At 30.2% G+C, this 27,275-nt stretch overlaps 2 protein-coding genes across 2 annotated transcripts; one reads left to right on the top strand and one right to left on the bottom strand.

The window, feature by feature from the left end:
- Positions 1-2,204: 2,204 nt before the first annotated feature.
- LOC105135103 (E3 ubiquitin-protein ligase ATL59-like) lies at positions 2,205-2,756 on the top strand. Its single transcript, XM_011039818.1, has one exon. It carries the CDS (start codon positions 2,205-2,207, stop codon positions 2,754-2,756), a length of 552 nt encoding a protein of 183 aa, XP_011038120.1.
- A 20,742-nt stretch (positions 2,757-23,498) lies between these two features.
- Positions 23,499-26,884, bottom strand: LOC105135036 (subtilisin-like protease SBT3.5). Its single transcript, XM_011039710.1, has 10 exons — positions 26,529-26,884; positions 26,366-26,457; positions 26,174-26,271; positions 25,940-26,095; positions 25,191-25,858; positions 25,028-25,116; positions 24,703-24,945; positions 24,503-24,617; positions 24,151-24,343; positions 23,499-24,069 (listed from the first exon to the last, which is right to left on the bottom strand). The coding sequence occupies exons 1-10, from the start codon at positions 26,649-26,651 to the stop codon at positions 23,510-23,512; spliced, it is 2,337 nt and encodes a 778-aa protein (XP_011038012.1). The 5' UTR covers positions 26,652-26,884; the 3' UTR covers positions 23,499-23,509.
- Positions 26,885-27,275: the final 391 nt, after the last annotated feature.

The following is a 27,275-nucleotide window of genomic DNA, read 5'->3' as shown; positions in this document are numbered from 1 at the left end:
CAGGTTTCCTTTTTTTTTTTTTTTCAATACAATAACATTTTTTTATGTATTTTTTAAATATAAAAATATTAATTATAAATTAAAAAGTTCATATGTATTTAATTAAATAAATGGATAATTATTCATACAAAAAAATTACAAAACTTAATTTCTAATCAGTTAATCAGTCACATTCATACATTCATACTGCATATCATAAACTTATTTGAACAAAAAAGAAGTTTTTTCAATAATTTTTTTATTTAAACTAGACAATTATAAAATTGATAGCTAACTAAATATTGAGGTAATTAGATATAAATACCAAACCAAAATAAATTACATTACTTAATTAATAATCAACAAAACATTAAGCTAAGCTATGAAAGTGAAAGAAAAACAAATAAGCAAGAAAAAAAAAATATATATATATATATATATATATAATTGAATTTTAATAGGTAAAATATGAGTTAGCCTAAAGAACAAGGGCCTAAAAAAAAAACTTAGGTATGCAAGTCTAGAGCAGTCCATAACCCATGTGACCAGATCTTATTATTAATTTTTAATTTATTTAAAAGACGGATAACTTATCATCCATCCTTTAATACTTTTTTTTTTTTATTAAAATCAACTTGTTTAAATTTTGATGATCTCTGATTATTGAAAAATTAGGTTATGATGTTTTATACTAAAAAAAACTTATTTTCAACCATATTTCAATTCAAATAATCAAAAAAACCTTAAATACTTCAAGACCATATAAGGCAACTTCAAGAGAAGAAACACTTAAGATAAACTCTTTCTACCTAAAAAAATTCATTAATATCAAAATAATCTCTTTTCATGACATTAATAATAAATAATGACTTTCTCTATTTACTGCTAGAATCTAACTATTTTTCCTTTTCTCTCTGAAATTGGGAACAAAAAAAACAGGGATTAAAATTGACTTTATTCTTAATTTTTTTAAAATTAAAGGGACCATATATTTATAATTAGAAATGTTTAGGGATTAAAATATATATTTCATACAAACTTTGTTAAAACCACTTATTTCTTTTATGTCTTTCATTCTGATCCCCTATTTAATGTCACTTTTTTTATTAATAAATTAACTTAAATTGATCTTTAATTTAATAATTTTAAGGTAAAATTAAAAAAACATTATGAAAGTTAACAAGGAATTACAAAAGAAGCTACTTTTTGTGAAGGAATACTAATTTTTCCACGCAAAGGTGTGTAGTTAATGTTGATTGAAAATAACATGTACCTAGGGAGATGCTTTTAGATAGCTTATTAGGACATAAAAAAATAGAAATAATGAAAACATAAATATATTTAGTTAAAAAGATAAAAATGAAGATATAGTGTTCGTTTAGCATTAAGGCTGAAGTTGTTTTTTTTATCAAAATTAAAAAAAAAATACTATTTTTTACATCCAAAATCTAGTATTTTATTTTAATTACAATTTTAAAAGTATTTTATTAATATAGTACAATCATTTTTTTATAAAAAAATCTTAGTTAAAAAAACTATAATTTATAATTTTCTAAAACTTATTTTTTCAAATTACAACCCAAAAATTATACAATGAAAAACACATATATTCTTCAATCTTTTACGGGGAAACTCAATGTGTTTGAAATTTCTACATTGTGTGGCTAACAATAAACCATTAAATAAATTCCATATGGCCTTCAATACTTCTCTTTCACTCTCCAATTGAAAATGTTGTTTTATCACTCATGTCAACTCCAACATGGTGTATCATATTATCACTCAACCAACATCGCTTTTTGTTATTTGATTTATGTGGCATCATACGTCAATTTGAAAGTGATATTGGCGTTCAAAATTTGTGCTAAATTTTAGAGAGAGAGAGAGAGAGAGACTTCAATTAAGAACATAAACAATTTCTTATTAATTCCTTCATGAAATGTGATGACCTCGAAAAAAGATTTAATATTAATGTATAAAAATTGTTCAAAACTTGTCAATATTGACATGATAATTAGCAAATCCACACATGCAGTTGTCGCTCTCCTAACTTCTTTGTGTAGGACACCCACTAATGTTCTACTTGAATGTTGTTTCTTAGGTTAAGTTGCCTTTCATTATCAACCCTACCATAACTAGTGGCTTCCACCATTTCTTCAACTTCATATCTCCCTCTACCTCCCTCCCTCCTTCACATACACGCACGCGCACATACAGTCACAAAAATGGGGATTCCCAGCCTTGTTGCAGTGCAGATGCCAAAATGTTTTTGTTTCAAATTCCTGGTAGAGCTTCTCACTTTCATCAAGTTGGTGTTTCTATTGACTCTAACCATTCTACGTATGTTCAAGCCACCTCAACTGCTTTACAATTCCGGTCAAGATCAAGATACCACAGAGGGTTATGTTCTTTTAATGGATGAACTTTGTCCATCACCAATTTCAGTCCCAGTTTCCACTCTTGCAAGACTGATCAAGAAGAAACTTAAAGTGATAGCGTACAGCAGTTTACTTGAAAGATCAGGGAAACTTGAAGATGATCAAGAGAGAATATGTCCTGTCTGCCTGGACTGTATAGAAGGAAGAGATGAAGTCAGAGAACCATGCAACTGCTCTCATGTGTTTCATCTAAAATGCCTAGATAGTTGGGTGGATCAAGCTCATGTCACCTGCCCAACCTGCAGGTCCATGCTGTTTCCAAAGAACATGGGAGCTGCTGCAATGTATTTACTTGCTTTTCAAGATTCTCTTACGGATGAACAAGTTTATCTGAAGTAGCAAAACCATATATATGTTACATATTTGGGACTATCCCAAAATTTCTCTCCATCTGTAAAATAATTATTTTCTTTGATCTAATTTATGCATCTTGGATGTTACTCTCTTTCTTTCTCAGCCTATCTGATTTTCAATTTTTTATTTCCTCCTCCATACTAAATTATTTTGAGGCTTGAGTTGCGTGTTTATTTTACACAAAGGTCAATTATATCTCAAATCAAATGAACTGGCACAATGTCTCTTACCAATTCTGGAAATATACTTCTAGAGCATGGTAAACTTATAATCATAACTAAAATACTAGCATACATTCTAGATAAATATTTAAATCATACAAAAAAAATTAAATAAATATTTTCTAGAATGCATACCAAAATAAATAAAATAAAAAAAAATGTTGTACTTTACCGACTGACTATTCTGTTGGTGTTTAGATACTCCCTAGAATAATTTTACCAACAAGATCACAAATGATTATTGTTTGTAAATCTTTTTATTGTTGGTGATTTTATTATATTGGTTATCTTGTTAGTAAAATTATCATAAGTAGATTTATAGACAAAAAAAAATGTGCCAAACAAAAAAACATTTATTTGCATCAATTTGTTGGTATTTTTATCAGTAAAGATGGCACAACACTAATAAAAAAGACTGTTTGTAATCAAATTAATAATTTATTTTTATATTATCGAAGAAAGTTCATCAATAATTTGTTTAATTGCTAAAAACATTTATAAAAAAGTATAAAATTAAATAAAATTAAAACTTTATTAAAAATTTAAAAGTTTATCAATTTAAATGCAATTCATCTAGAAGAGAGTGGTTGAAGGAGGAAGAGTAAGTAGGTCTTCATTAAGACCGAAGGGGAGATAAGGTTAATAACATGTATCATTCACATTTGATTTTAGTTCCATGTACAATCGCCAGAGTCTATTCATTTCAACACTAAGTCATTCTATTTCAACAATAATATAGGTCATCCAAGCTTTAACTTATTGGTTTAAAATTGCTTGGAACTTTGAAGATTGAGTGATGAAAATTGATTGCAAGCATCTAATGGTTGAAACATTACAAGTCATCTACAACTCTTCAATCATAGTGTTTGAGATACCGTAAACCCAATTTCTTTAAGGTTTACCAAACGATTATGCTTCCAACTACAAATCCAAATCAAGTTCTAGATAGGTTAAAGGATTGTTCTTGTATCTCTCCTGTTATAAGAAAAAGCTATTCAAGTGGAATATATAGTTGTATTTATTATGTTCAATATATATACAGGATATATTAGGGGTCACTTATAAATCAAAGATTGATAAGAAATGACAACTAATTGAATACAGATAAATACAAAATATTCAAACATATCTTTCCTAATTATCTTAAGATATAGCTTTCCTATTTATATCAAAACACTGTCAATATAATTTCCAACACTCCCCCTCTAGTTGGAGAGTGAATATCAATAACTCCCAACTTGTATATGAGGTGCTTGAACTTTTCTTTTCCCAAAGCTTTTATAAACACATCTGCTAATTATTGTGAAGAAATCACATATCGAGTAACAACTTCACCTTCTAAAATTTTGTCTCAAATAAAGTGGCAATCCACTTTAATATGCTGAGTTATCTTATGAAACACAAGATTTTTTGAATTATGTAAGGTGGCTTGATTATTATAATAAAAAGTAACAAGATCTAAAACTAACATATGCAAATCTGTTAATAAATGTCTTAACCAAGTAAGCTCACCATATGTACCTGCCATTACTCTATATTCAGCTTTCGTACTTCATAAAGAAATTATCTTTTATCTTTTTGTTCTCTATAAAATTAAGGAATTTTCAAGGAGTACACAATACCCAATAGTGAAACCGCGAGTGACAGGACAACCCGCCCTATAAAAGCCATAAAATGCCCTTAATTTTAATATGTTATTTGAATAAGTAAATAAAAGGAAATAAAAAGTATAAACAAGATACTAATAAAAGCAAAACTTAAGCATTATAAAAATACAAAGAGAGAAAACAAAAGTGTGATCTTGATCTTGAAACTAAAATGCATAAATGCATGGCAAATGCCTCTTTTTATAGGCCAAAATTAGAAACTATTGGATTGATAAATGGGTGGCCAACTCTTAACTTGGTGACAATTCTTATCTTCTTATCTGCTAAAAATATCATTGATAACATTAAAATTTTAACCAACCTAACTCATGAAAGTTCTAGGAAATTGTCTCAGCTTTCTAAAAAAAAAATTGAGGTTATTTAGACTTCTAGAACTCGAGATATGGGCTGAATACTAAACAATATTTGGGCTGCAGGACAGATTTGGACTTCTACTTTGTTGTTAAGATTTGGACTTCCAAACAACATAATTGAGTTTTTCCTTTCTATAAAAGTTTTAGGTCTATGTCTTAGTGATTAGTACTTAAAAGTACATTTTTATCATGGTTTTATATCATCATTTTGCACTTGAAGTATCAATAACTCCTTAACTAAAATATGTTTTATAATAATGTATCTAATAATATAAGATACCTATAATTTATGGTAAATGTCTATTTTTAATGCAGATCTATCACATAAATGAAAGGATTGATTGATGACTTGAAGAACTTAAATTGCAAGGATAAAGAGATGGCCAAACATAGAAAAGAGATGTCGGTGCAATCCAAACCGGAACACTGTTCGGTAAATGGGTCATATCTGGAGCTATATATCTCAGATTTAGGTCAAATTTATATGGATGGAAAGGTAAGACATAGGCCTACAACTTTCATATGGAGCCCAAGATCTAAAAAGGCCATTATCAAGTCCAAATTGTAGCAACAACAAAGAAGCCCGAATCTGTCTTCCAGCCCGAGCACTGTTCGGTATTTTGGCCATATCTAGAGTTCTAGAAGTCCAAATGAGCTGAAGTTTTTACACAAGAAAGCTGAGACAATTGCCTACAACTTTCATGTTTGCAACTGGCTCCAGTTTTGACGTTATCAATGACGTTTTGGGCAGACAAGAGAAGATAAGGATTGTCACCAAGTCAAAAGTTGGTCACCCACTTATCAATTAGTCATCAAATCAATAGTTCCCATTTTTGGCCTATAAAAGGAGGCATTTGCCATGCATTTAGGCATCTTGGTGTTCAGATCAAGATCATGCTCTTCCTTTCTCTCTTTGTATTTTTTATGCTTTGTTTTCATTAATATTAAGTTTATGCCTTTCATTTCCTTTCCTTTACTTAGTTAACTTTTATGTTCTTATTTTGTTTATCTATTTTGCTTTCTTTCATTATGTCTAGCTAAGTTAATTATGTCAAGGTGAAAAGGTTACACTAATGGTGTAAGAATAAGTATAATGTAAACTTAATATGGACTTTAATGTTTGATACTAACATGTTTTATATTTGCTATCTTGTTCACTCTTTAATACTTTGCTTGTTAAATGACTAATCTTGATTTATGTTGTATAACACTTGGTACAACAAATGCTTGGCACTTTCATAGCCCATAATGTATGGTATAACCGACACCTGAGCTATGAAAGGAACTTGATTTGTTGTTAACATAAGTTATAATCATGAATGCTTGACGAGATTTACAAGTATTAGCATTAATTGAATAAGATGACTAATGTAATCATGTTAACAATATATAATCTGATTGGAACCTCCTTTGTGTGTGGTTTCCAATTCAATAATAAGAGTTTATACTATACTTGTTTGATATACCATTAGTGGAACCTCTAACCTTGACATTTGTTATTATCATTGTTTAATCGTTACATTAATATTCCATCTCAAAGTTCTCATCATCTTCTTCTTCTTCTCTTTCTTTATTATTATTATTATTACTACTACTACTACTATTACTATTATTATTATTATTATTATTATTATTATTATTCTTGTTGTTGTTGTTATTGTTGTTTTATAATTGTTGTTTTTAATTTGTACAATTAACCTCCCTGTGGTTCGACCCCGGTCTTGCCGGGTTATTTATTACTTCGACACTCCTATACTTGGGAGAAGACATCAACCTTTTAGTCGTGTCACTTAGCTTTCCATCCATATAAAACAAAACTAAATTTGAGATCTATAACTCTAGATATGATCCAATTACCAAACAATGTTCTAGTTTGAATTGCACTAGCATCTCTTTTCTAAGTTTAGCTCTCTTTTTGTCCTTTCAATTTTACTACTTCAATTCATCAATCAACACTTTCATTTATATATTAGGCTTGAATTTAGGATGAATATTTACTATAAATTAAAGGTATCATATAGTATCAGACTTGTTATTATAAAGCATGCTTTAGTTAAGGAGTTATTGATACTTCAAGTGCAAAATGATGATATAAAACCATGATAAAAATGCACTTTTAAGTACTAATCATACCCCATAACTAGCTTACTACTAGTCCCTTATAATCAAAGCATTAAAATAGAAAAACAATTTACAAACTCCACAAAGCAAGGCATTCATCATTCAACTTCCATTAATCTATTCAGATAAACAAACTCTCATTAAATTTATATATCTGCTCAATACATTTTAAACAAGATATTAATAAAACTTCCTTTTATGCTCAATGTATAAACAAGGCTTTACTTGGAAGAAAATAAAACTTTTGTTCTAATATTTATATTTAAGGTTAACTTTCCTGGGTTGGGATTATTATATTTTTAATTTTTTTATATTCTTTTTTATTAATATATATATATATATATATATATATATATATAACTTAAAAACACAATGCATCTTTAACCCATGTAACAAACTTTCAGCTAATGACTTCCAAATCAGTTGTTCTTAGGGCATTAAGTGTTAAGTAGATAGTGCATTGTTACGAGCTTAGTAACTTGGGTTGCAAATAGTGATAAGTAGATAGTGCATTGTTTGATTCTCTTAAACTTTTCTCCTCAACTCATATAATAAATGTTGGATCAATAGCTCCCAAATCAGTGACTTTAGGGTGTTAGGTGTTAAAACTCTCCTTCAGGTTTAATTGCTTAGGTTAGGGAGGCTATAAAACCAAACTTATTTATATTGTTATTATCATTATTTTTTTGGTTTTTGATAGAAAGATAGAGTATAGAAGACATTATTTAAAACACCAAACATTGACAAACCTCAAGAATTCACAAATGAAGGCTCAAACCCAATCTAAACTTTTTCTGACTTTTTTAGTTGACCAATTTATACGACTTATAGAGGGATCAATTACAGGAGTAAAAAATTATAGTTGGTCAATTAATTATTTAGTGGTAGCAGTAGAGATTATGATTTGTCATACTGAAGATGTTAGAAATTCATGTTCTATAGCATGATCAAGAAAAACAACAATTTATCATAATAATATTTTTAACAGACCTATGCGTTTATGATGAATGTGCAATTGGGCTTAGAGAAAATATAAAAGATCTCTTCTAATGTGCCCAGAACACTTGAAAAGGCAATGAAAGTATCAACGTGTTTAAACATTACATTCTTTCTATTAGACATTGTGGAGACCTGTAGTTCCTTTCCAATTATTTTTTCAATGCTCTCCCTTTGTACTAAAGATTTGGGGACAATCCTTAAAACTTGACTACCTCTTAAAAATACAGCTATTGACACTCCCCTCATTAACCCAAAGTTGTCTCCCCTATACACTAAATGAATCTTTCTCTCAACTAGTACTCGACCAAGATGATTTCCTGATTCTAAAATCTTTATTTCCTTTCTAAGACTAGATCCACCGAAAATGCAAATATTTTTTATATGATAACTTGAGGAACCTGCCATTTCTACACACTTCTATATCTGTTGAATGTATGAGTTGTATAGAAATGAAGGGAAAGAAGAGAAGATTTTATAGATGAGAACTTGAAAATACAATCATACCACCTATATAAAGGTCAGCTAGAGTCTCACTCTTTTTATTTATTTATTTATATTATACTTTTTTAAAAAATATTTGTGTGTATAAGTAGTTGTGATTGTAGCTCACACATTTCCTTGATTTTATGTGTAAGAACGACTTAAACGTCCTCTATGGGTCGGGTATAGGCTTCTATCCAGTTTTCTTAAAAATTCACAAATAGGGTCTTTTTTAGTTAGATTCTCAAGACTATGTTGAGCATGTTCTTTATGAAAATAGGGTCATAAGTCATGAATTGCATGATGCATATCTTTACTATGATGAAACTTAAAAGTCAATACAAGATTATCTAAATACTTTGTATTTTGAAATAAATCTTACCTTTTAACAGTTTTTACAGGTTTTATGGAATACATGTAAGTCATTGAACATGATGGGCTAGTAAAATCCACTTTTTAAGATTTTTACAATCTTTTTTTTGACAAGAAATGACCCCTATATGCCTTATAGCGAAAAAATTAAATGACACTACTTACCTCATTCTTAGAAATGCATTTTTGAAATATTTGATCAGGAAAATATTTGAATAAGTAAGGGTTATCCTAATAAAAATTTTGCATGCCACTCGAAAACTTTCTTTTGTCTTGGTTATCCAAATTAGTTGGTAAAAATCTTGAAGCAAAAAAATTAATATTTTTAGCAAACCATAGCATTGAATTAAGAGAAAGTAAAGATTCATCAGGAAAGTAATCATCAATTGGTGTGATGTTGGATGTAAAATTTATTGTCAATTTTGATAAATGATCTGCGACAACATTTTTAGTGTCTTTTTCATCCTTGATTTCTTCCTGTTTGGCCATGACATGAGGAAATGAAAGTGCTGGTGGGGAATCAGTCTTTTATTTATTATGTTCAGATTCAATCTCTTATTTACCCTCAGAGATTGATTCATCACCTTTCTCATAAGGTTCAAGAATTGGCTTTTGAATAACCTTACCACTACGAAGAGTGATGACTTATTTGACTTGATCCATGTGTTGACTTTCAAAACTACTTGCATTTGTATTGTATTGCCCATTAAGATTTTGCTATGGTTGAGATGAAAGCTTACCTTTCTCTTGAAAATTGAGAGCAGATGTGAATTTTACAAGAGTATCTTTAAAATTTGTTATGATTTGAGCAAATAGAGTGTTGAAGCCTTTATAAAAATATAATTTTAAGCACTAATCAAATATCATATGAAAGGGGTTCCTTATCATGACTAATATTGGCAACATAGTAGAGATTTGAAGGAGAATACGAATTATAAGAAATAAAATAACAGAGAGGATATTTTGTACTTGGTGTAGATGTGAATGAGGCTAAGAATAATTGGTATGGAGGTAGAATCACCTACGAGCAAACATAATCCTTAAGGCAGACATTGGCTTCTCTAGTGTGTTGAGAACAATGAAGTGGCTGATCAGGAATAAGTAGAATAAGGTCAAGAAGGACAGGGTCATTCGGCTAAATAACTGGTTGTTGTGCAGCCAGTGGAATTAATAGAGTAGAGAAAGGTAACTCAGGAAGAGAGGGTATTGAGTTAGTAGGTACGGGTGAAGAGGATATAGGGGGATCAAAAGGATCGATGATGGTTAATGAGGAAGGAAGATGGGAAAAAGAATCAAACACAATAAAAAGAGGAATGGGCAGGGCTGGTGGATAGTGTGTTGTAGGGTTGACTTGTGGTGAATGATAAAATATATCCTTAAAAAGACCACATCCTAATTGGTGAAAATTTTCTAAATTGCAATATCGTAAAGTTTGTAAGCTTTTTGTCCCATAGGGTAATCAAGAAAAATGCATTTTGTGGCACGAGGAGAAAATATGAAGGATGGATTGACTATGGTTGCAAAAGCAACACAACCAAAAACTCGCATATGAGAATAATCTGGAAGTTTGTTGTAAAGAATCTCAAAGGGTGTTTTTTTTGTGAAGCAACAAAGTAGGAAGGCAATTAATAATATAAACGGGTGTAAAAATACATTCTCCCTAAAAAGTAATGTGTAAATGAGATTGAAAGCGAAGAGCGCGAGCAGTTTTAAGGATGTGTCTATGTTTGCACTCAATGACACTATTTTGCTAAGGTGTATAAACATAAGAGTGTTGAAAAAGAACACCTTCCTCAAGAAAAAAAAGTAATGAAAAAAATTTCACCCTATTATTAGAACGGAGTTGTTGAACCTTTTTATTGAATTGAGTGTTAATATAATGAAAAAATTGATGGAGTAGAGTTTGTGTTTCACTCTTGTTACGTATTAAAAAAAACCCATGTAAAGCAAGAAAAATCATCCATAGTAGTTAAGAAATAAAAAGCACCAGAAAGAGAAGGGGTTTTATAACGACCCCAAATATCACTATGAATAAGAGAAAAACACTTAGAAGTTGAAATTGAACTAGAAGGAAAAGGGTGATGATTTTGTTTTGCCAATGGACAAATGTCACATTTATAACTGAAATCAAAATTGAATTTAAGCGAATTATCAACTAAAAATTATAAATAAGTAGATAAAGGGTGTCCTAATAGGCGATGCTAAAAATCAAATAAGATGATTAAATTGCAAAGCAAAACAGGAAGAAGGAGGAGTTGAAGCTAACACCATAAGATAATACAGGTCATCACGTTGTTTACCCATACCAATCATTGTCCTCATAGCCAAGTCCTATAAAATACAGCAAGATTGATAAAAAAGTCACCAAGCAATGTAAATCATCAGTTGTCTTACCATCAGACATAAGATCAACTTTAAAGCTTGGCACATAGAGGAAATTATTCAATTAAAAAAGAATTGTTAAATTGAATTGAGCGAGTCATAGTAATTCTAGCTATGTATCCAGTAGGTAAGGAAACAGGTGCCAAAGATAGATTCTTGTTGACATTTTTTAATGATGTAGGAGAAGGAGTAATACAGTGGGTTGCCCCACTATCAAATATCCATCAATTGTAAGCAACCGGTAATAAACTTGATGTATGTTTAAAGGTTGAAACAACAACAACATTAGCCTGTGGAGTGACAGGCTTGATGGTCAAGACACTAAGTATCTGAACATATTGATCCTTGGTTAAGTTGGGCAGAGGGACATGGAGTTCCTAAAAAGTGGGATTAAAATCCACTTGATTTGCAGAGGGGTTACTAGGTGCTGAGTTTGAGCTATGCTTGTCATAGCCTTGACACTGGTGTTGTGCATTTTCTTTACCTTTTGGATGACTAAGAGGGTAGCTAATTAATTTATAGCAAGTTGCTTTCTTGTGATACATATCATCATAGTAAGTGCACTGAAAAAGGGTCTTTATTACGTGAATTATTTGATTGATTTCCATGAACTTGATTATTTTTTTGACCCTTAGGCATATTGTAATTTCCACGCACAATCATAGTTGTTGTATTTGATGGCATGGTGATAGCAGCCCCTAACTCTCATTGTTTTCTTCTTGCACAACTAAGGCATAAGCTTGACAAATTGATGGTAAAAGGTTCATTCGTAAAATCTAACCTCTTGCACCTGAATATGTCTCGTTGAGCCCCATGAGAAACTATATAAGCTTGGTTCGATTATTCTACACACCACAGGTACATGTTTATGAATTAAAGGATACATGCTCATCCCATAAACCCTTCAATTTTGTGTAATATGCTGCAACTGACATCTGATCGTGCTCAATCCTGTAGATATCCTATTGAACTTGAAAAATACTAGGAGCGTTTCCTAAAGAAAATCTTTCATAAAAATCTTCCCATATGGCACGAAGGGTGTTGCATGAAAAGGAAGAATTGGCTAGCTTTGGCTCAAGAGAATTTAGGATCCATGAAAGTACCATGTCATTGCAGTGCTGCCAAAAGGTGTGTTCTTTAGGGTTTAAAGCCTCATGGGGTTCTTTGATTTTACCAAAAATAAAACTTGTCTTATTTTTTGTACTTAAGAAATTTTCATAGCACGGTGCCAAGAATTGTAGTTGTCACCATTCAGTCATGTTGAAACAAGAAGTAGACTAGGGTGATCTGAGTGGTGAAGGAATAATGGAGAACCAAAGGTACTGAGAATAGTAGAGGATGAATTGCCAAAACTGAGGAATTCAATATCATTAGTAGCCATGCTTTTTAAAAAGAGAAAAAAAACAGAGGCAAGTTAGAGACACAACAAATAGAAGTGTTGAAGAAAAAAATAGTGTTAGGTCATATCCTGCTCTGATATCATATAACAAAAAGTTATTCATACGGAATATGTAGTTGTATTAATTATGTTCAGTATATATACATGATATATTAGGGGTCTCTTATAAACCAGATACTAATAAGGAATAACAACTAATTGAATGTAGATAGATATAAAATATTATCAATATAATTTCCAACACACCATGAACTTTGGAGCTCAATTATACATGAGTTGTAATACAATTTTTGACAATTATCAGTTTGAATGTGAGTTTTCACCTAAAGCTCCATTGGTTTTGGCTTGCATTCAAGAACCATAGTTTATATATATATATATATATATATATATATATTGTTAGTTAAACATTTTCATATAAAACAACAATTTATAAAAAATGGATGTGATAAAAAGAAATTTTATCATTTGTTTCGCATGCGAAATAAATTGAATGGATCCACCAGTGTGCATAATAATTGGACCAAGAATCTTCTTGTTTCGATTCTCTTCTTTAGATTGTGACTGTCGTATGAAATGTTTCGACATTATATGCTAATATAAGTTTTATATAAAGCACTTGAGACATGTACAGGTCTGAAATCCCTTTAAAACCATCACATCTTCTTAATTTGGAAGACTTTTTTCTTTATCATCTTTTTTTTTAATCTTTTTTGCCCCTCTTACAAAAAATCATACAACCTAAATAGTAAAAATAAATTATCAATTAAGATAATGAAAAATAATTTCTGATAATTTAATTGTTTTGAACAAAGTTTTAATTGATATCAAAAATGTCCAATAAATTCTAACATGTCCAATAATAATGTTTTGAACAATTTTTCCAACAAAAAAGGTTGTTTTTCACACATGTAAGAACAATAAATGAATTTATAAGAAATGTATATTTTCCTTTTTTTTTTTGGGTTTTTATAAGTTGAAGAAGAATAGCTAGATGGAACCAAACCGATAAATAGAAAAATAAAAGCAAGTTAGAAAAAGCCAAATGTGGCGGCAATAAAAAAGAAAGAACACAAGCATGATCCAATGACATTAAATTATCTTTAATTTTGTTGCAATTAAAAAGAAATAATTGCATGACCCAATAAAATTTATTATTTTTATTTAGTTTATGTTTAGTATGGTAGAGAAGAATGTCTTTCAAAAAACATTTATTTAAAAATATATAAAAATAATTTTTTATTTTAAATAGATGCATATTAAAACCATACAAAAAATATTAAAAAAAATTAATTTAATATTTTTATAAACCAATTACAATTTTAAAATACACCCAAATACAATTCTAGATGAAAAATAGACTGGCTTAATATGCCTCCGGAGACTTGTACAAATAAACTTTTGAGGGCATGAATACTTCCAAAGACAAGTTTAAAAAATAAATTTCGTTTGTGTGTGTGTGTCTCTCTCTCTCTAATATCGATAGAAACACTCCTCTGACAGGAATTTATAATTTTTCAATGTAACTTGTTAAACACAGTGATGATTAATAAACATCTTTGCTTATGTTTTAATATTCTGCAGGCTGCCATTGTCAAATGGGATTTCCTTTTTTCTAAGATAACTATAGAATAAATGCATTATTTAAGTCACATCATGATTCTTCCATGTACTCTAGTCAAGCAAGACAAATCAGTCGGTAGGAAAAGAAAAAATATTATACTGACACACAATATTGCAAGGAGAAATAAATAAGTATCTGTTGAATTTCGCTCACAAGTCGTGACAAGAGCTGATCTCATCCTTGCTGGAGACCATTAATTTTGCATGCAAATAGTTCATGCGAGCGATAATTCCTGATACGTGGGGATCGACAAGCCATTGAAGTTCCTGATAGGGATTCAGATGCGTCCCCCTCATCTCCGTTGGCTGGTGGATATGCAGCTAATTATGTCCACACCTGGTGCGGCTATGTCAGACGACTATCATCAACCAGACATGGGATTATTAGGTGGTTAATGACGACAAAATACACACAGAAACAAAATGCGAAACCTTCAACTGCGTTTGGAAGATCTGCGTTGGCGCATCCTGCAATATCTTATATGGTGTTGTGCTCAAAGGTACCCCATCCTGCTATCCTTTGACGGACCACAGAGCACCGTTTATGGTCTGTTGTAATCGGAAGAGTTGAAGTTCTCTCCGAGCAGGCATGTTCCTTTCAAACCAGGTGGCACAGGACAAATGCCAACGAAAACTTCTGGATTCTGGCCACGCTCTTGAGGCACTGTGTTTAGTTTCGTGATGACTTTTGTTTTTTTATCTCATCACGTGAAAAAATTGTTTAGTTTTTTTATTTTATATGTAAAAATTTATTTTATGGTAATTTTAATTAAAATTATATTTTTTAAAATATATATTTAAAAAATTATAATTAAAAATATTTTACCCCGCCAGTTTGGGAAGCTTTTACTGCCATCATAGGCACCTACTACAGGGCCATAGGAGTTAGAAGCTTCCTTGGCAATTAATAAATACAAATTACTAAGGCTATTCCTTGATGACTTTTTTCACAAGTGGCGACCTGGTGGGGTTTGCCTTGTAGACTCGTTCAACCCCCCATCATTAGTCTTTAAAGTACGTAAGTGTTCTACGTTATGGCATGGTTAAAGTTAAAAAGATTTCTAATATAAAAATAATAGGTAGATAATGATAGCACTTCTAAAAGATTTAGAAAAAATTAGAATCCGAGTCATTCATTTGAATAAGTTAAACAAATTTGATTAATTTAATACTATAATTATATAAAAAATCAATAATAATAAAAAAAACAATCACTAATTTTTTATTTGATAATAATACAAAAATTAATAAAAACCTCCAATAAAAATCCAAGGACAAAAAAAAATACCTAACTCAAAAAAGAATTAAAAAACACCTTATTCTAATTGACAAGCAAAAATGATTGATGACTTGTGAGGATGAGACAACCTTATTTAAAATAAATAAATAAATAAAATAAGAAATGTTAACTTTCAAGTTGGAAGATGAAAGGTAAAATTAAAAAAATAAAATATTAAAAAATAATTCAAGTTAACTAAAATTAATTAAATTAATCTATTACTTAAAATATAAAATAAAGATATTCTCATAAAAAAGATAAAATCATAAAATTAAAGGTTCAATAATTTAATATTAAATGATAAAACAAAATATATTTTTTTAAAAACTTATAAAAAATATTAAAATCAAGTCAAACTAATATTTGAAATTCATAATCTAGCTTATAAGAATGTATTATTCTATAATCTAAAAAACTCATAAAGTAAAATTCTTAAATATATATAATTGAAAAATAAACCAAACAGTAAATAAACGAATGAAGATTAAACTTGACTTGAAAATTAAATGAAATAATACAATAAAAGATGAAATTAAAAAATAAAATTAATTATAAAAATAATAAAAAAATATCAATTAAAAAAAATAAAATTCTAATATAATATAAAAACTAATTGAAATAATACAATAAGGGATGGAATTGAATACTACAATAAATTGAGAGAATAATAATAAAAAATTAAAAATGAGCAATAAAAAAATAAAAATCAAATATGCTAGAAGATAAAAAAATATATAGATAGATAAAATAAGAAAAAAAATACTTTTTTTATAGCATTATACACTACAAATAAATAGGTATAAGATTTGTATTTTTTTTTAAATCTATTATTATTTAAATCATAATAGCCAAACTGGCAACGAATAATTTCATCCAACCCAAGTTTCAATGACTTGTTAGAGCATCCACTATTTGTTTTCAGTGATTAGAGTGGCCTTTTGGAATTATGATCTTTCAATCTAACGTGTCAAAGTGAGTGATGATTAATAAACAACTTCAGCAAAAGACCGACATGACACCATGATTTGCACGAATAATGTTTAGTATTGCACGGTAGAATAATTTTTTTTAAATGCTTTTATCGTAAGAATGTATATTTTTTTATTTTTAATCAGATTAAATTTATAAAAAAACTTAAAAGAACTAATTTAGAATTTTTTAAAATAATTATATTCTTAAAATATACTTCAATATTAAAAATAAAATACAAAACAGTCACTATGTGCGTTTTCTAACTTGAATTGGAATCAATACATTTTAGTCACGTCACATCTTGACTCATTGTAAAATTGGGAAAATAAATAGATGCTTGCAATTAAATTAATTTGTTACTTAATCTTCTCCTCCTTCTTTTTACATTGTTTTAGCAATAGCAATGTGAGAGGAAACCGAAACAATGATGCACGACCTCCATGGAAATTGGAAATTGTGCTCTCACTTGACATTTACCATATAAAGAATGAAAATTGTCAAGTTTTCATTGTTAATGATGAGGCATACAATAATATTTGTTAAACCAAGGCTGGTTTGATTGAGGGATTCAAAAACTTGATGATACCTAGTTTGATTGAGTGACTAGAAACTTGATGATTTTGATCATAAGTTTGAGTTGAATTACTAATTGCCATTCATCTCATCACACAAAATTGACAAAATTGATTGTTCTAACACATTAATTGAAAAAAAAAACTATTAGGGTGACTAATTGATATAAATGTTTTATTTTATGTGCATAATTTTATATTAATCAGTATAACTTTTAATTTAATTATTAAATCGAGTTATAATTTTATTAGAGCATATTAAAAACTTTGTTTCTTATATAGTTAAACTTTTGTAGCCTTATGAGGTTGATAAAGCCCTCAAATAAGGCACAAAAGTTACTACTTTTAATATTTTGTATTTTCCTAGTTATTTTAGGATTTTTTTTTTCTATTTAGTTTGGAACTTTCTAATAATTCTTTCAACTTTATTTATGATATTTTTTTCTAGTATATAAACAACCTTAAGAGTTGTAATATGGAGTTTTGATTATTATGATTATTAGAATAGAATTACTAAATAGTAAAACTACGAATTACATTTCTATAGGATTCCTTCATCTGAAAAATTTTCATTCCTTATTGTTTGATTTTCATTCTTTAAGTTCAGTTAATCAATTGATATCTGAGTCTAATAATTCCTGATCATGTTTTATTGTGTTATTGAGTCAGTATGGTTAGAGTTTGTAGAAAATAACATGTCTATGGTGGAGGATAAGTTCATAAAGGATTGTAAAGATCATAGTGATCACAGATTTATAGCTAGTCTTATAAATCCATTTCACAGGCGAGAATAGAGAAGACAACCTCTTGATTAAGACGAGCTTCGTGGAGACTTAGGGTTTTAGATAAAACTCTCTAAATTTATAAGAACCTTATAGGTGGAGGAGTTTATTGATAGGTTGCAGAGAAGGGTTTTTTTTTTTTGGTATAAGGAAGTCTAACAAGGGCGAAACTAATTGCCATCAAATTGAAAAGGAGAGCTTCCCTTTTTTTTTTATGAGAATATTTCAAAAGAACTTAAAAGAGGTAAGAGAAACAAACGATTAGTGACTGAAAAAAGATGAAAAAGAACATGAAAAAATATTTCCTTCTTTTCAAGTACATTTAGACTCTATACCAATAACTCCACACAAGAAGGCAACGAGGACTATTAATAAATATACCAATAATTTCTACCAACTTGTGGGAAAATACCTTAATGGATTGCAATTGTCCATCTACGACATCCTATGTTTACAATCACTGTGAATGATTTCAAAAGCCTATTATAGGGCTCCACCATAAAGAAATAGCATTTTATTAGGATAACCAAAAAACATTTTTGGTGAACACCTAGAAGAGAGGGGGGAGTTGTTCATATTGAAACAAATAAAGGTAAAACTTTGTTGTTTCTTATCCTAATTTATTGTGAAGGAAGCGAAGAAAAGGAGTCTACAGAATGAGAATAATGTGAGAAAAAGATTGGTGTGGAACAAACCATTGACAACTAATAATGCTTTTATCAAGACCAACTGTGTTACAAGGACTAATTCTTGATATACTTTATCTATGTTGGCTAAACATATGATATTAGCATGTCATAGGTCAATGGAGCATAAAGATGCTAACACATCTTTTAATGATGAGACTCTTTAGTAACTAAAATAATAAAGAGTGGCCGGGGAAAGACATTTAAATAACTCTTTTTTTTAGAGAGCATAAAAAGAGCAGATTATAATCTCATAACTCTACTGATCATCAACAACATCAATGCAATTCATTCAAGAATCGTGATTTGAAGACTTTTAATGTTTTTAAAGTGAAGCATTTGGATAAAGCCTTTAGATAATCTTATGTTAGTGGACATACCATTCAATTTGGCCTTTAGATAAACTAAAAGTGTACTAGAAGATTTTAGAAGCACTATTTCCTATAATATTGAATTTTTATAGCCATTTAAGGTCGATAAAGCCTCCAAATAAGAATTAAAATTTACTATTAAGGATTTGCCATTATTTTCTAGTTATTTTAGATCTTGTTTTCTATTTATTTTATATCTTTTTACGTAAACCCTAGGAAAATAAATAAATAAATAAAAGTGAAGAAATTCATAAATATGATTAAATAATTTTTTTAAAAAAATTTAAATATAATTTTTCTGATAAAATAATTAGAGACATTATAATAAACCTGGTAATGTTGAGGGTTTGATTTAATTGAAGAGAATAATGCACTTAAAGAAAATAGGACCTAAATATAAATAAAAAAATTATAGAGTATAAATACTCTCTTATCACTAATAATCTGCAGGTACTATAAAGAAAAAAAATAGGGAGTTTTGTATCCATTCTTGTAAAATCAAGAGAAAAACACTAGAATTTCAAGAACCCATCCAAGATTAAGGGCTTATAAATGAAATAAACACTGGTGTACAAGAGATTAACAAGAAAATTGAACACGAAGAAAAGAAAGAAGGGAGTTGAAAATCATCAACTAGTTAAAGATCAAAATCTTAATTCATACTAGTAAGGTGTTCTAAATATGATCTTAAAAATTCATTTCAAATTCGATAATGAATTGATGCTTTGATAATGAATTATAGGTTAGGGTGCTTAGACATGAATTTGAGGAAAAGTCTTTGTTGTTAAAATTAAGTTAATTCATGTATGGTATGTAGTTTATGAAAGTATTGTGTGAAGAGAAGGGGGTGACGAATCTTGATAGATTCATCCCTGACTTTTGGTGAGATTTCGGGTAGGAGAATGAGGGAATTAGGATCGAGTTCCTTATAGAAATTATAGATTTAGATATTATATAACTAAAAAAACTAGTCTTACTCAATTTAGAGATGCAAAACTCTAGTTATGGATTACCAATCAAGACTGAGTCATGATGGTTTCTATAAGGTAGGAGGACTGATTAGTTGATGAACAATTTTGACTATTTTAGAGGCAGAACTGGGTTCTCTTTTCTTCAGAAAATTTGTATCCTCGTAACTTAACTTTCCAAAGAGATTAATCTAATTTAAAATGGAGTTTTAGAACTATAGATATAGTTAAAAAATATGATGAGTGTTCAGACAATAACTGTTAGACAATAATAGTTCAATGTCTAGACAATAATAGTTGGACAGTAGTAGGTAGACAGTAACAGTTTAATATGTAGACAATAATGATTGAACAGTAACAATTGGACAGTAATAGTTCAATGTCTGAACAATAATAGTTCAATGTTTAGATAGTAATAGTTGGACAGTAACAATTCAAAGTTAGACAGTAATAGTAGACTTTCATGTGAATACTATATGCAAGAATATAAAAAAATTGAGTTATATGAACACTTGCATATTGAGATACTAACTCTGAGAATATACATGATATATGTATGTATGTTATTATGTGAAGATGAACATGCATAGAAAGTAACATATGAGTAATGAATGAATATGGATTCTCTATAATATCGGCTTAAAGGAATCATAATCAAAAACTTCTTTATGATTCAGGAGGAGTAATTAGGATTGGATCTTTTGTTAGGGGAGGTCATGAGACAGGCAGAGTAGGTGTATGATTTTCCCTCCTATTTGCACTTATATAATTTAAAATTCTCCTAATGAATATAATTACAATTAATATGATGTTCAATGCAAATAAAGTCTAGCATATTTACAAGATTAGCTTCGACTAATGCCATTTGTGAGAGGATTGCTGGGAGATGAATTACAAGATTAGCTTCGGCTTATGGCATCCATAATATGATTGTTGGGAGATGGATTAAAGATTAGACTTCGCAAAGTCATCCGGTTCATGCAAGTAAATAAAAGTATTCAAATTAAGAATATGCAAATAAGTGTCAATTGGGTTTAAAAGATTTACAAGCAAAATATAAGTTGTCTGTTAGAATTCTTATGGATCCGATAGAAAATTAACACTTCATTCATATACATTACATAAGCATTATATATATATATATATAGATAATAATCACTTTCCCCTCGAGGTCTAATAATGGGCTTTCAAATATCATGTCCATTCTTATCTCATTGTTGAAATCTATGTAAAGGGATGCTAGTTTTGAAAGTATTTTGAAAATTAACTTAGTCAAAGACCCAATATACATCATTCAATACATGCAATCCTTTGATTATTTTATATTTTGAAAATAAAATTGACTCAATGTAATATTAAAGCAGGTCTTTTTAGCTTTTTTATAGTTATTTATGTTGATTTTAAAATTTTATTTTTGATACATCATTTGATGTTACATAATGAAGTGACTTTCTACATATTTCAACATCAAAAGTTTGAGTCAAGCCTAAAGATCCATCAAGAAAAATTGCCCCTTTTGAGAAATTATTTTATCAGCATGTATAATAACTAATAACTTAGTTCATGAAATCGTGACCTTTATAGAAAATCTCTTCACATTTTAAAATCATTGTTTATCAAGTTCAAATCACTTGCTTGATTAAAAAATGCTGTTAAAAACATGCAATACATGCTATAACTTATAGCTATAGAAAAATAGAAATACATAAGTATAAAAGGTGTTTGAGCGTTTCAATAACTTAGGATCACCACAAACTATTCACTTCACTCTTTTTCTTTTGATGTCTTTGTAAAAGAAATAAAATATAATCAAGTCACATATCTTAACAAACGTTTTCATTAATAAAACTCTCATTATTATCAATTAAGGTATTGATATATAACTATGCCAATCCTTTCAATAATAATTTTTAACTCAATCAATGATTCAAGAAGCTCTATGATCATAACATTCATTTCATTGTCAATTTCAAACTTAAAGTGAAGATTAAAACTCATTGTTTATCATTTATCTTATGAAACTTCATATTTTTGTTGTCTTAATAGAGACCATAAAGCAACTCTAATTTTTTATTTGATGGATAACATATCTTTTATCTAATCATTTGAAGATATAATAATATTAATATTGATATTGTTTGTATAAGTGTTTTTTTCTTCTTTAACTTCTTTTCAAATATTTTTTTAAAATTTTATTTTTTAATATTAGATTTGTATTTTATTAAGTTATCTCACTGTCATGATATGAATTGTGGGTTTGATGTTTTAACCTAGTTGGCTTGAGTTTTGTGTGTTAATTTACTTTTTTTTGTCCAATTCCATCTTTTAAAATTGAGTTAATTGGAAATTAGACTTCATAATTTATTTTATTTGCTTTTTATTAGATTTTCTGATCTTATAAACTGAGAATAATGCTTAATGGGTTAATTTAAGTGGACTTAGGTTGTTTATTTATTTTTTCTAATTGATTTTTTTTTTAATTTTGTTGATTGGGAATTGAAATTCCTTATATATTTTGATTTTTTTATAGGAATATTTTGGTCTCATTATCAGGGGTGTGAGTTTTGACATTTTAATCCTAGTTAAATCGAGTTGTTTTTTGATTTTTTCTAAGAGGTTATCTTGGTCTCATGACTCGAATCACGGGTCCTTCAATACTAGATTTGCTTTTTATCAAGTTGTCTACGTCTCATGACATAGGTCGAGAGTTTAGTGAGTTAACTTAATTAACTTATTTTTTTTCATTGACTTATTTTTTTTTTCAATTTCATCATTTAATATTGTGTTTTATTGGGAATTAGGCTTTATGATTTGCTTTGAATTGAACTCTCATTCTCATTTATCAGAGGAATGGATTTTGCAAGTTAAATCAAGTTTTTTTTTTCTATAAAATTATGTTTGTTTCATTCCTCGAGTAATGAGTTTGACGGATTAACTTGAGTTTTTTTTTAATTGATTTTTTTAATCTCATCCTTCTACATTAGACTGATTAAAAATTAGACTTCTTAATTTGTTTTGATATGCTTTTTATAAGGTTATTTTGGTTTTATGACTTGGGTCGCAGATTTAACGGGTTAACTTGGTTTGTTTTTAAGGTCCTTTTTTAATTGATTAATTTTTTTTTAATTTTATCCTTCAACATTTGATTAATTGAAAATTAAGTTTTATAATTTATTTTAGTTTGTTTTCTATAAAGTTATTATAGTAACATAACCCGAGTTATGAATTTTACATGTTAACTTGAGTTGATCTAAATCAATCCAATATGTTGTTATCTTAAAAAAAAAATGATATGTTAAAAAATTTTATTAGTCAAATTATGTTTTTACAAGTTGTCTTGATTGCTTTCGAACATGCAAAGTCAACCTAGTCATATCAGATTAATTTCCACATAATTTAATTTTTATTTTGCACTAGAAAAAAACTAAAATATTAGCGACATTTAATTTTTTTATTTAAAAAAATTAACTCAACTCATAACATAGGCCAAATTAATAATCTGATGTCTTTTTAGCTCGTACAGATATTGGACTCCTAACAAAATGCTCACCATCAGTCCATATTAGGCTCCCAAATCTATATTCTCCCTGAACTTTCTGACTCGACAAGAAGGTAACTCTGAAGGACAGAATTTTGTTGATCCTGTTGAAACTTAGAGTTTGAGGCTCTACTGCCAAGCTTATGCCAATTGGAGCCTGAACTATAGCTTTGTACACTGAATTAACATTTCCCACATTTGTCACTTTTCTTGTCACTGTTACTTTTGTTTTCAGGTTTGGAATGGTGATTGAAGGAAGATTGAGGTTAAGTCTAGTATTGGTGTTTTTCATGCAATTGATTTTGGTATTGGTTAACCTGGTAATAGATGAACTACTGTAGCCTATGGAGCAAAGGTATTGAATATATTCCTCTGTGGTGGTGTCATAAACAAGGCCTGGATACGCTGCTTTTTCAGGATTGACATGTCCCCCACCCATGTCAAATGGGTCTGCTTCCTTTCTTGTTGAGCCCTCCTCAAAGATTTTCATTCCATCTGTTCCAGTTTGGGAAGCTGCAGTTTGTTTCATTTCGTCAGACTTTTGCTATTAACCTGTAAAATGCATTAAATAATTGAGGTTTGAATTTGACTGACCAGTTGTGACAAGAGCTGATCTTATGGCAGCAGGAGACCAATTTGGATGCAAGGATTTAATGAGAGCTACAATGCCTGATACATGGGGACAAGCCATTGAAGTTCCTGATAGGAATTCATACGAGTTACCGTGGTCTTTGTTGGCTGGTGTATATGCAGCTAAGATGTCCACACCCGGTGCGGCTATGTCAGGCTACCATCACGAACCCGACAATAATGATGACATTATACACATTGAAATGAAAAGCGAACACTAAACATTGCCTATTTTCAAGATTTCATATATTGGCTATTAGTAATTCTGTTTAAGGACTATTTTTTATTGGATACGAATTTAGTTTATTTTATATACCTTTAGAACTTCTGGAGTAATTGAACTTGGTCCTCTGGAGGAGAATGAAGCAAGTCGAGGAGATACCCTTTTGCCAACAACAGTCTTTGGAAAACTCAGCTTTGCAGTTGGAGACCTTCATACGATGTTAAAGGAACGTCATATATTTTCGTATAACCAAGCTTCGTGTGTGTGTGCCTTGACCTCTTCACAGTCCTTACCTAGCTTGTCTAATGTAGGAAAGTATCTGTGTCCCTACTTCATAATCTACTTTGACGCATGGAATCCACTCGCATAACTCAATCCCATCATTGTGAAATTGTGCATATATAAGTCCAACGCCTCCTGCTTGAAACACAGATCCTGAAGCAGAAAACATATCCTGTGTATCTGATTTTGAGAAACAAAGTATGATTTTTCCTGCTGCTAATGTTGGATTTAGACTTCCAGGCTGACAATCCTGGCTGAAGATATGGAATGTTAAAGCTCACAGGATGTACGAAGAAAATAATAGCTCTTCAAAGAACAGAAAAGGAGTGATCTTACCTCGAAACCATTGGATTCAAAGCTATGCGCTCAGAGTATGTAAGGCCCACGAATCTGTGATTATGCTTACCTTTAGTAATAGATTGACCCTGAATTCAACAAGACAAAAAGAAACTTAGCACAGTCCATATTAGTCTGATTTGTTTCAACATTATAACCTTACCCTGAGGGTTTTGTTGTTTCCAAGTATAATTGCTGTTGGAAAGGCCCTGTCAATTGTAGAGGCTGCAACAGTGGTGAGCCAAGGTGCTGTATTCGCAACTGTCTGTGAGATAGGGCCATCATTTCCTGCTGAACAGACTACTGTGATTCCCTTTGAAGTTGCATGAAAGGAGCCAATTGCAATTGAATTACGCATATCGACATAAGAGAACAAAGGAATGTTAATGCCAATTGACACAGATAGGATATCTACACCATCATGTATGGCTTTGTCAAATGCTTTCAGAATATCTGCGTCGGTGCATCCTCCTCCATCTTCAATGTTCCAACAAACCTTATAAATGGCTAAGTGAGCGAGAGGTGCTCCTCCTCTTGCTAAACCTGTAGCTAGTCCTTTATAGCTTGCTTTTGCAACGAAATTACCAGCTGCTGTAGAAGCTGTATGAGTGCCATGGCCATCTCCATCCCGCGGCGACATGAATTCCCTGCTTCCAGTTGTGTTGAAATGTGTTTGATCCTGAAACCCTTTTACGAACCAGCGTGCCCCAATGATCTTTCTGTTGCAATTGTATGACTTGAAGTGCTCACCCTGCTGACATATTCCTTTCCAATGAGATGGCACGGGCCCCATGCCTTCATCATGAAAACTTTTGGATTCTGGCCACACTCCTGCAAAATTACATACCAACCCAATTTTCAATGACCCTGTGAAAGAATTTGTGTCAGCTACCGGGGAAAAAAAAAAAAAACCTGAATCAATAACACCAATGATAGTTCCTTGGCCCATGTTGCTTTGTGTTAACAGATTTTGTGGAGAATGATGTTCGAGACCAATGAATTCCCAACTTCTAGTCGTGTGAAGCTTGTGAATCCCATTTGGAATTACTTGAACAACACCTGGAAACTCTGCAATTTAAAGTAAACAATCTCTTAATGAATTGAAATATTTTAACCGACTGACAGAGTTTTGAGAAATTATCGTACCTGCAATTTCTGCCGCCTGAGACGCTGTAATTCTTGCAGCGAACCCAGAAAAGCCATGCCTATAGCTGTAGAGAATTGAACTCTGTGCTGCTTCCTTACTTCAACAGAACAGAGGAAACTTTTAGCTGTTTTATGTAAAATTACTAATCATATCAACCTTTATTTTCATAAGGGATGTTGGTGTAATCATACCTGCCTAACAATGTCGACAGCATTTCAAAGTGAGTTTTTTTTGTTGTTGCTGGATCCTCATGCCTCTTTTCTCCCATATACACAATGTGCACCTGGAAAAATTTCCATTTATAAACCACTTATACATACAGAGTTGTACTTTGCTTGAAATATTTAAACTCACTTTCTTTGCAGTCTCAGCATATGTTACAGGAAATTGTAGCTGGTGTTGAAGTAAAATGATAGCTAAGATCATGAAGAACTGATTTTTGCTTGACGCTGTCCATTTACTTGATTTAGGGTCCATCACGCAAACAGAAGTGATGGTTTGTGAATAAGAATTTTTAAATTTTGTGTGCTAAGATTTTGTCAAGGTCTACAAGTTGGTCATCATTGCACTTGTAATTATATTTCGAGCTTGTAGGAATACAGGTAAAGGGGAGACCATTATTTTGGTACACTTTTTGCTCTTTATGCTTAATCAATGCAAACGAAAGTGAATGTGATTGTGAGCTGTTCTGGGGTTGGAAGATAGTAGGAGAACTGCTTAGAGCATGATAGACTGAGAATCATGTATGCATCCCATGTAAGTCATGATTTTATGAAGAAAGATTTTGCTGAAATTGATTCCTTTTCCCACCTTTCCTGCCTTTTTTAAAAAAAAATTATTTTTAGAAAACATTTACAGTAGGGCATAAATGCTTGGTAGGCTGCTTTAAAGTACTTCAAAGCATATTTATAAGCTTCTCAAACAATAGGCAATGATCATGCATTCATTTATCACCTTCTTGGAAATTTGTTTGGTCTCATCACATGAACTTTTTGATATTCTAGAGGTATTTTATTTATTGTTGAAGTTAAAGGACATTTGTGGTTCTGGCTATGGCTAGGTTGATTTGATTGATGAAGCCCTTCTAAACGGGTGACAGCA

This window comes from Populus euphratica, unplaced genomic scaffold, assembly GCF_000495115.2.
Source record: "Populus euphratica unplaced genomic scaffold, PopEup_1.0 scaffold172.1, whole genome shotgun sequence".
NCBI classification, from domain to species: Eukaryota; Viridiplantae; Streptophyta; class Magnoliopsida; order Malpighiales; family Salicaceae; genus Populus; species Populus euphratica.
This window is presented reverse-complemented; position numbering and strand designations above follow the sequence as displayed.

What these genes read in the sequence shown, in the direction of transcription:
- LOC105135103 (XM_011039818.1), top strand. Translation starts at nt 2,205, where the DNA reads ATGGGGATTCCCAGCCTTGTTGCAGTGCAGATGCCAAAATGTTTTTGT.
- LOC105135036 (XM_011039710.1), bottom strand. Translation starts at nt 26,651, where the DNA reads ATGGACCCTAAATCAAGTAAATGGACAGCGTCAAGCAAAAATCAGTTC. An exon ending in ATGCTGAGACTGCAAAGAAA is followed by an intron (nt 26,458 to 26,528) that starts GTGAGTTTAAAT and finishes AAATTTTTCCAG; the next exon opens with GTGCACATTGTGTATATGGG. An exon ending in CTGTCGACATTGTTAGGCAG is followed by an intron (nt 26,272 to 26,365) that starts GTATGATTACAC and finishes GTTCTGTTGAAG; the next exon opens with TAAGGAAGCAGCACAGAGTT.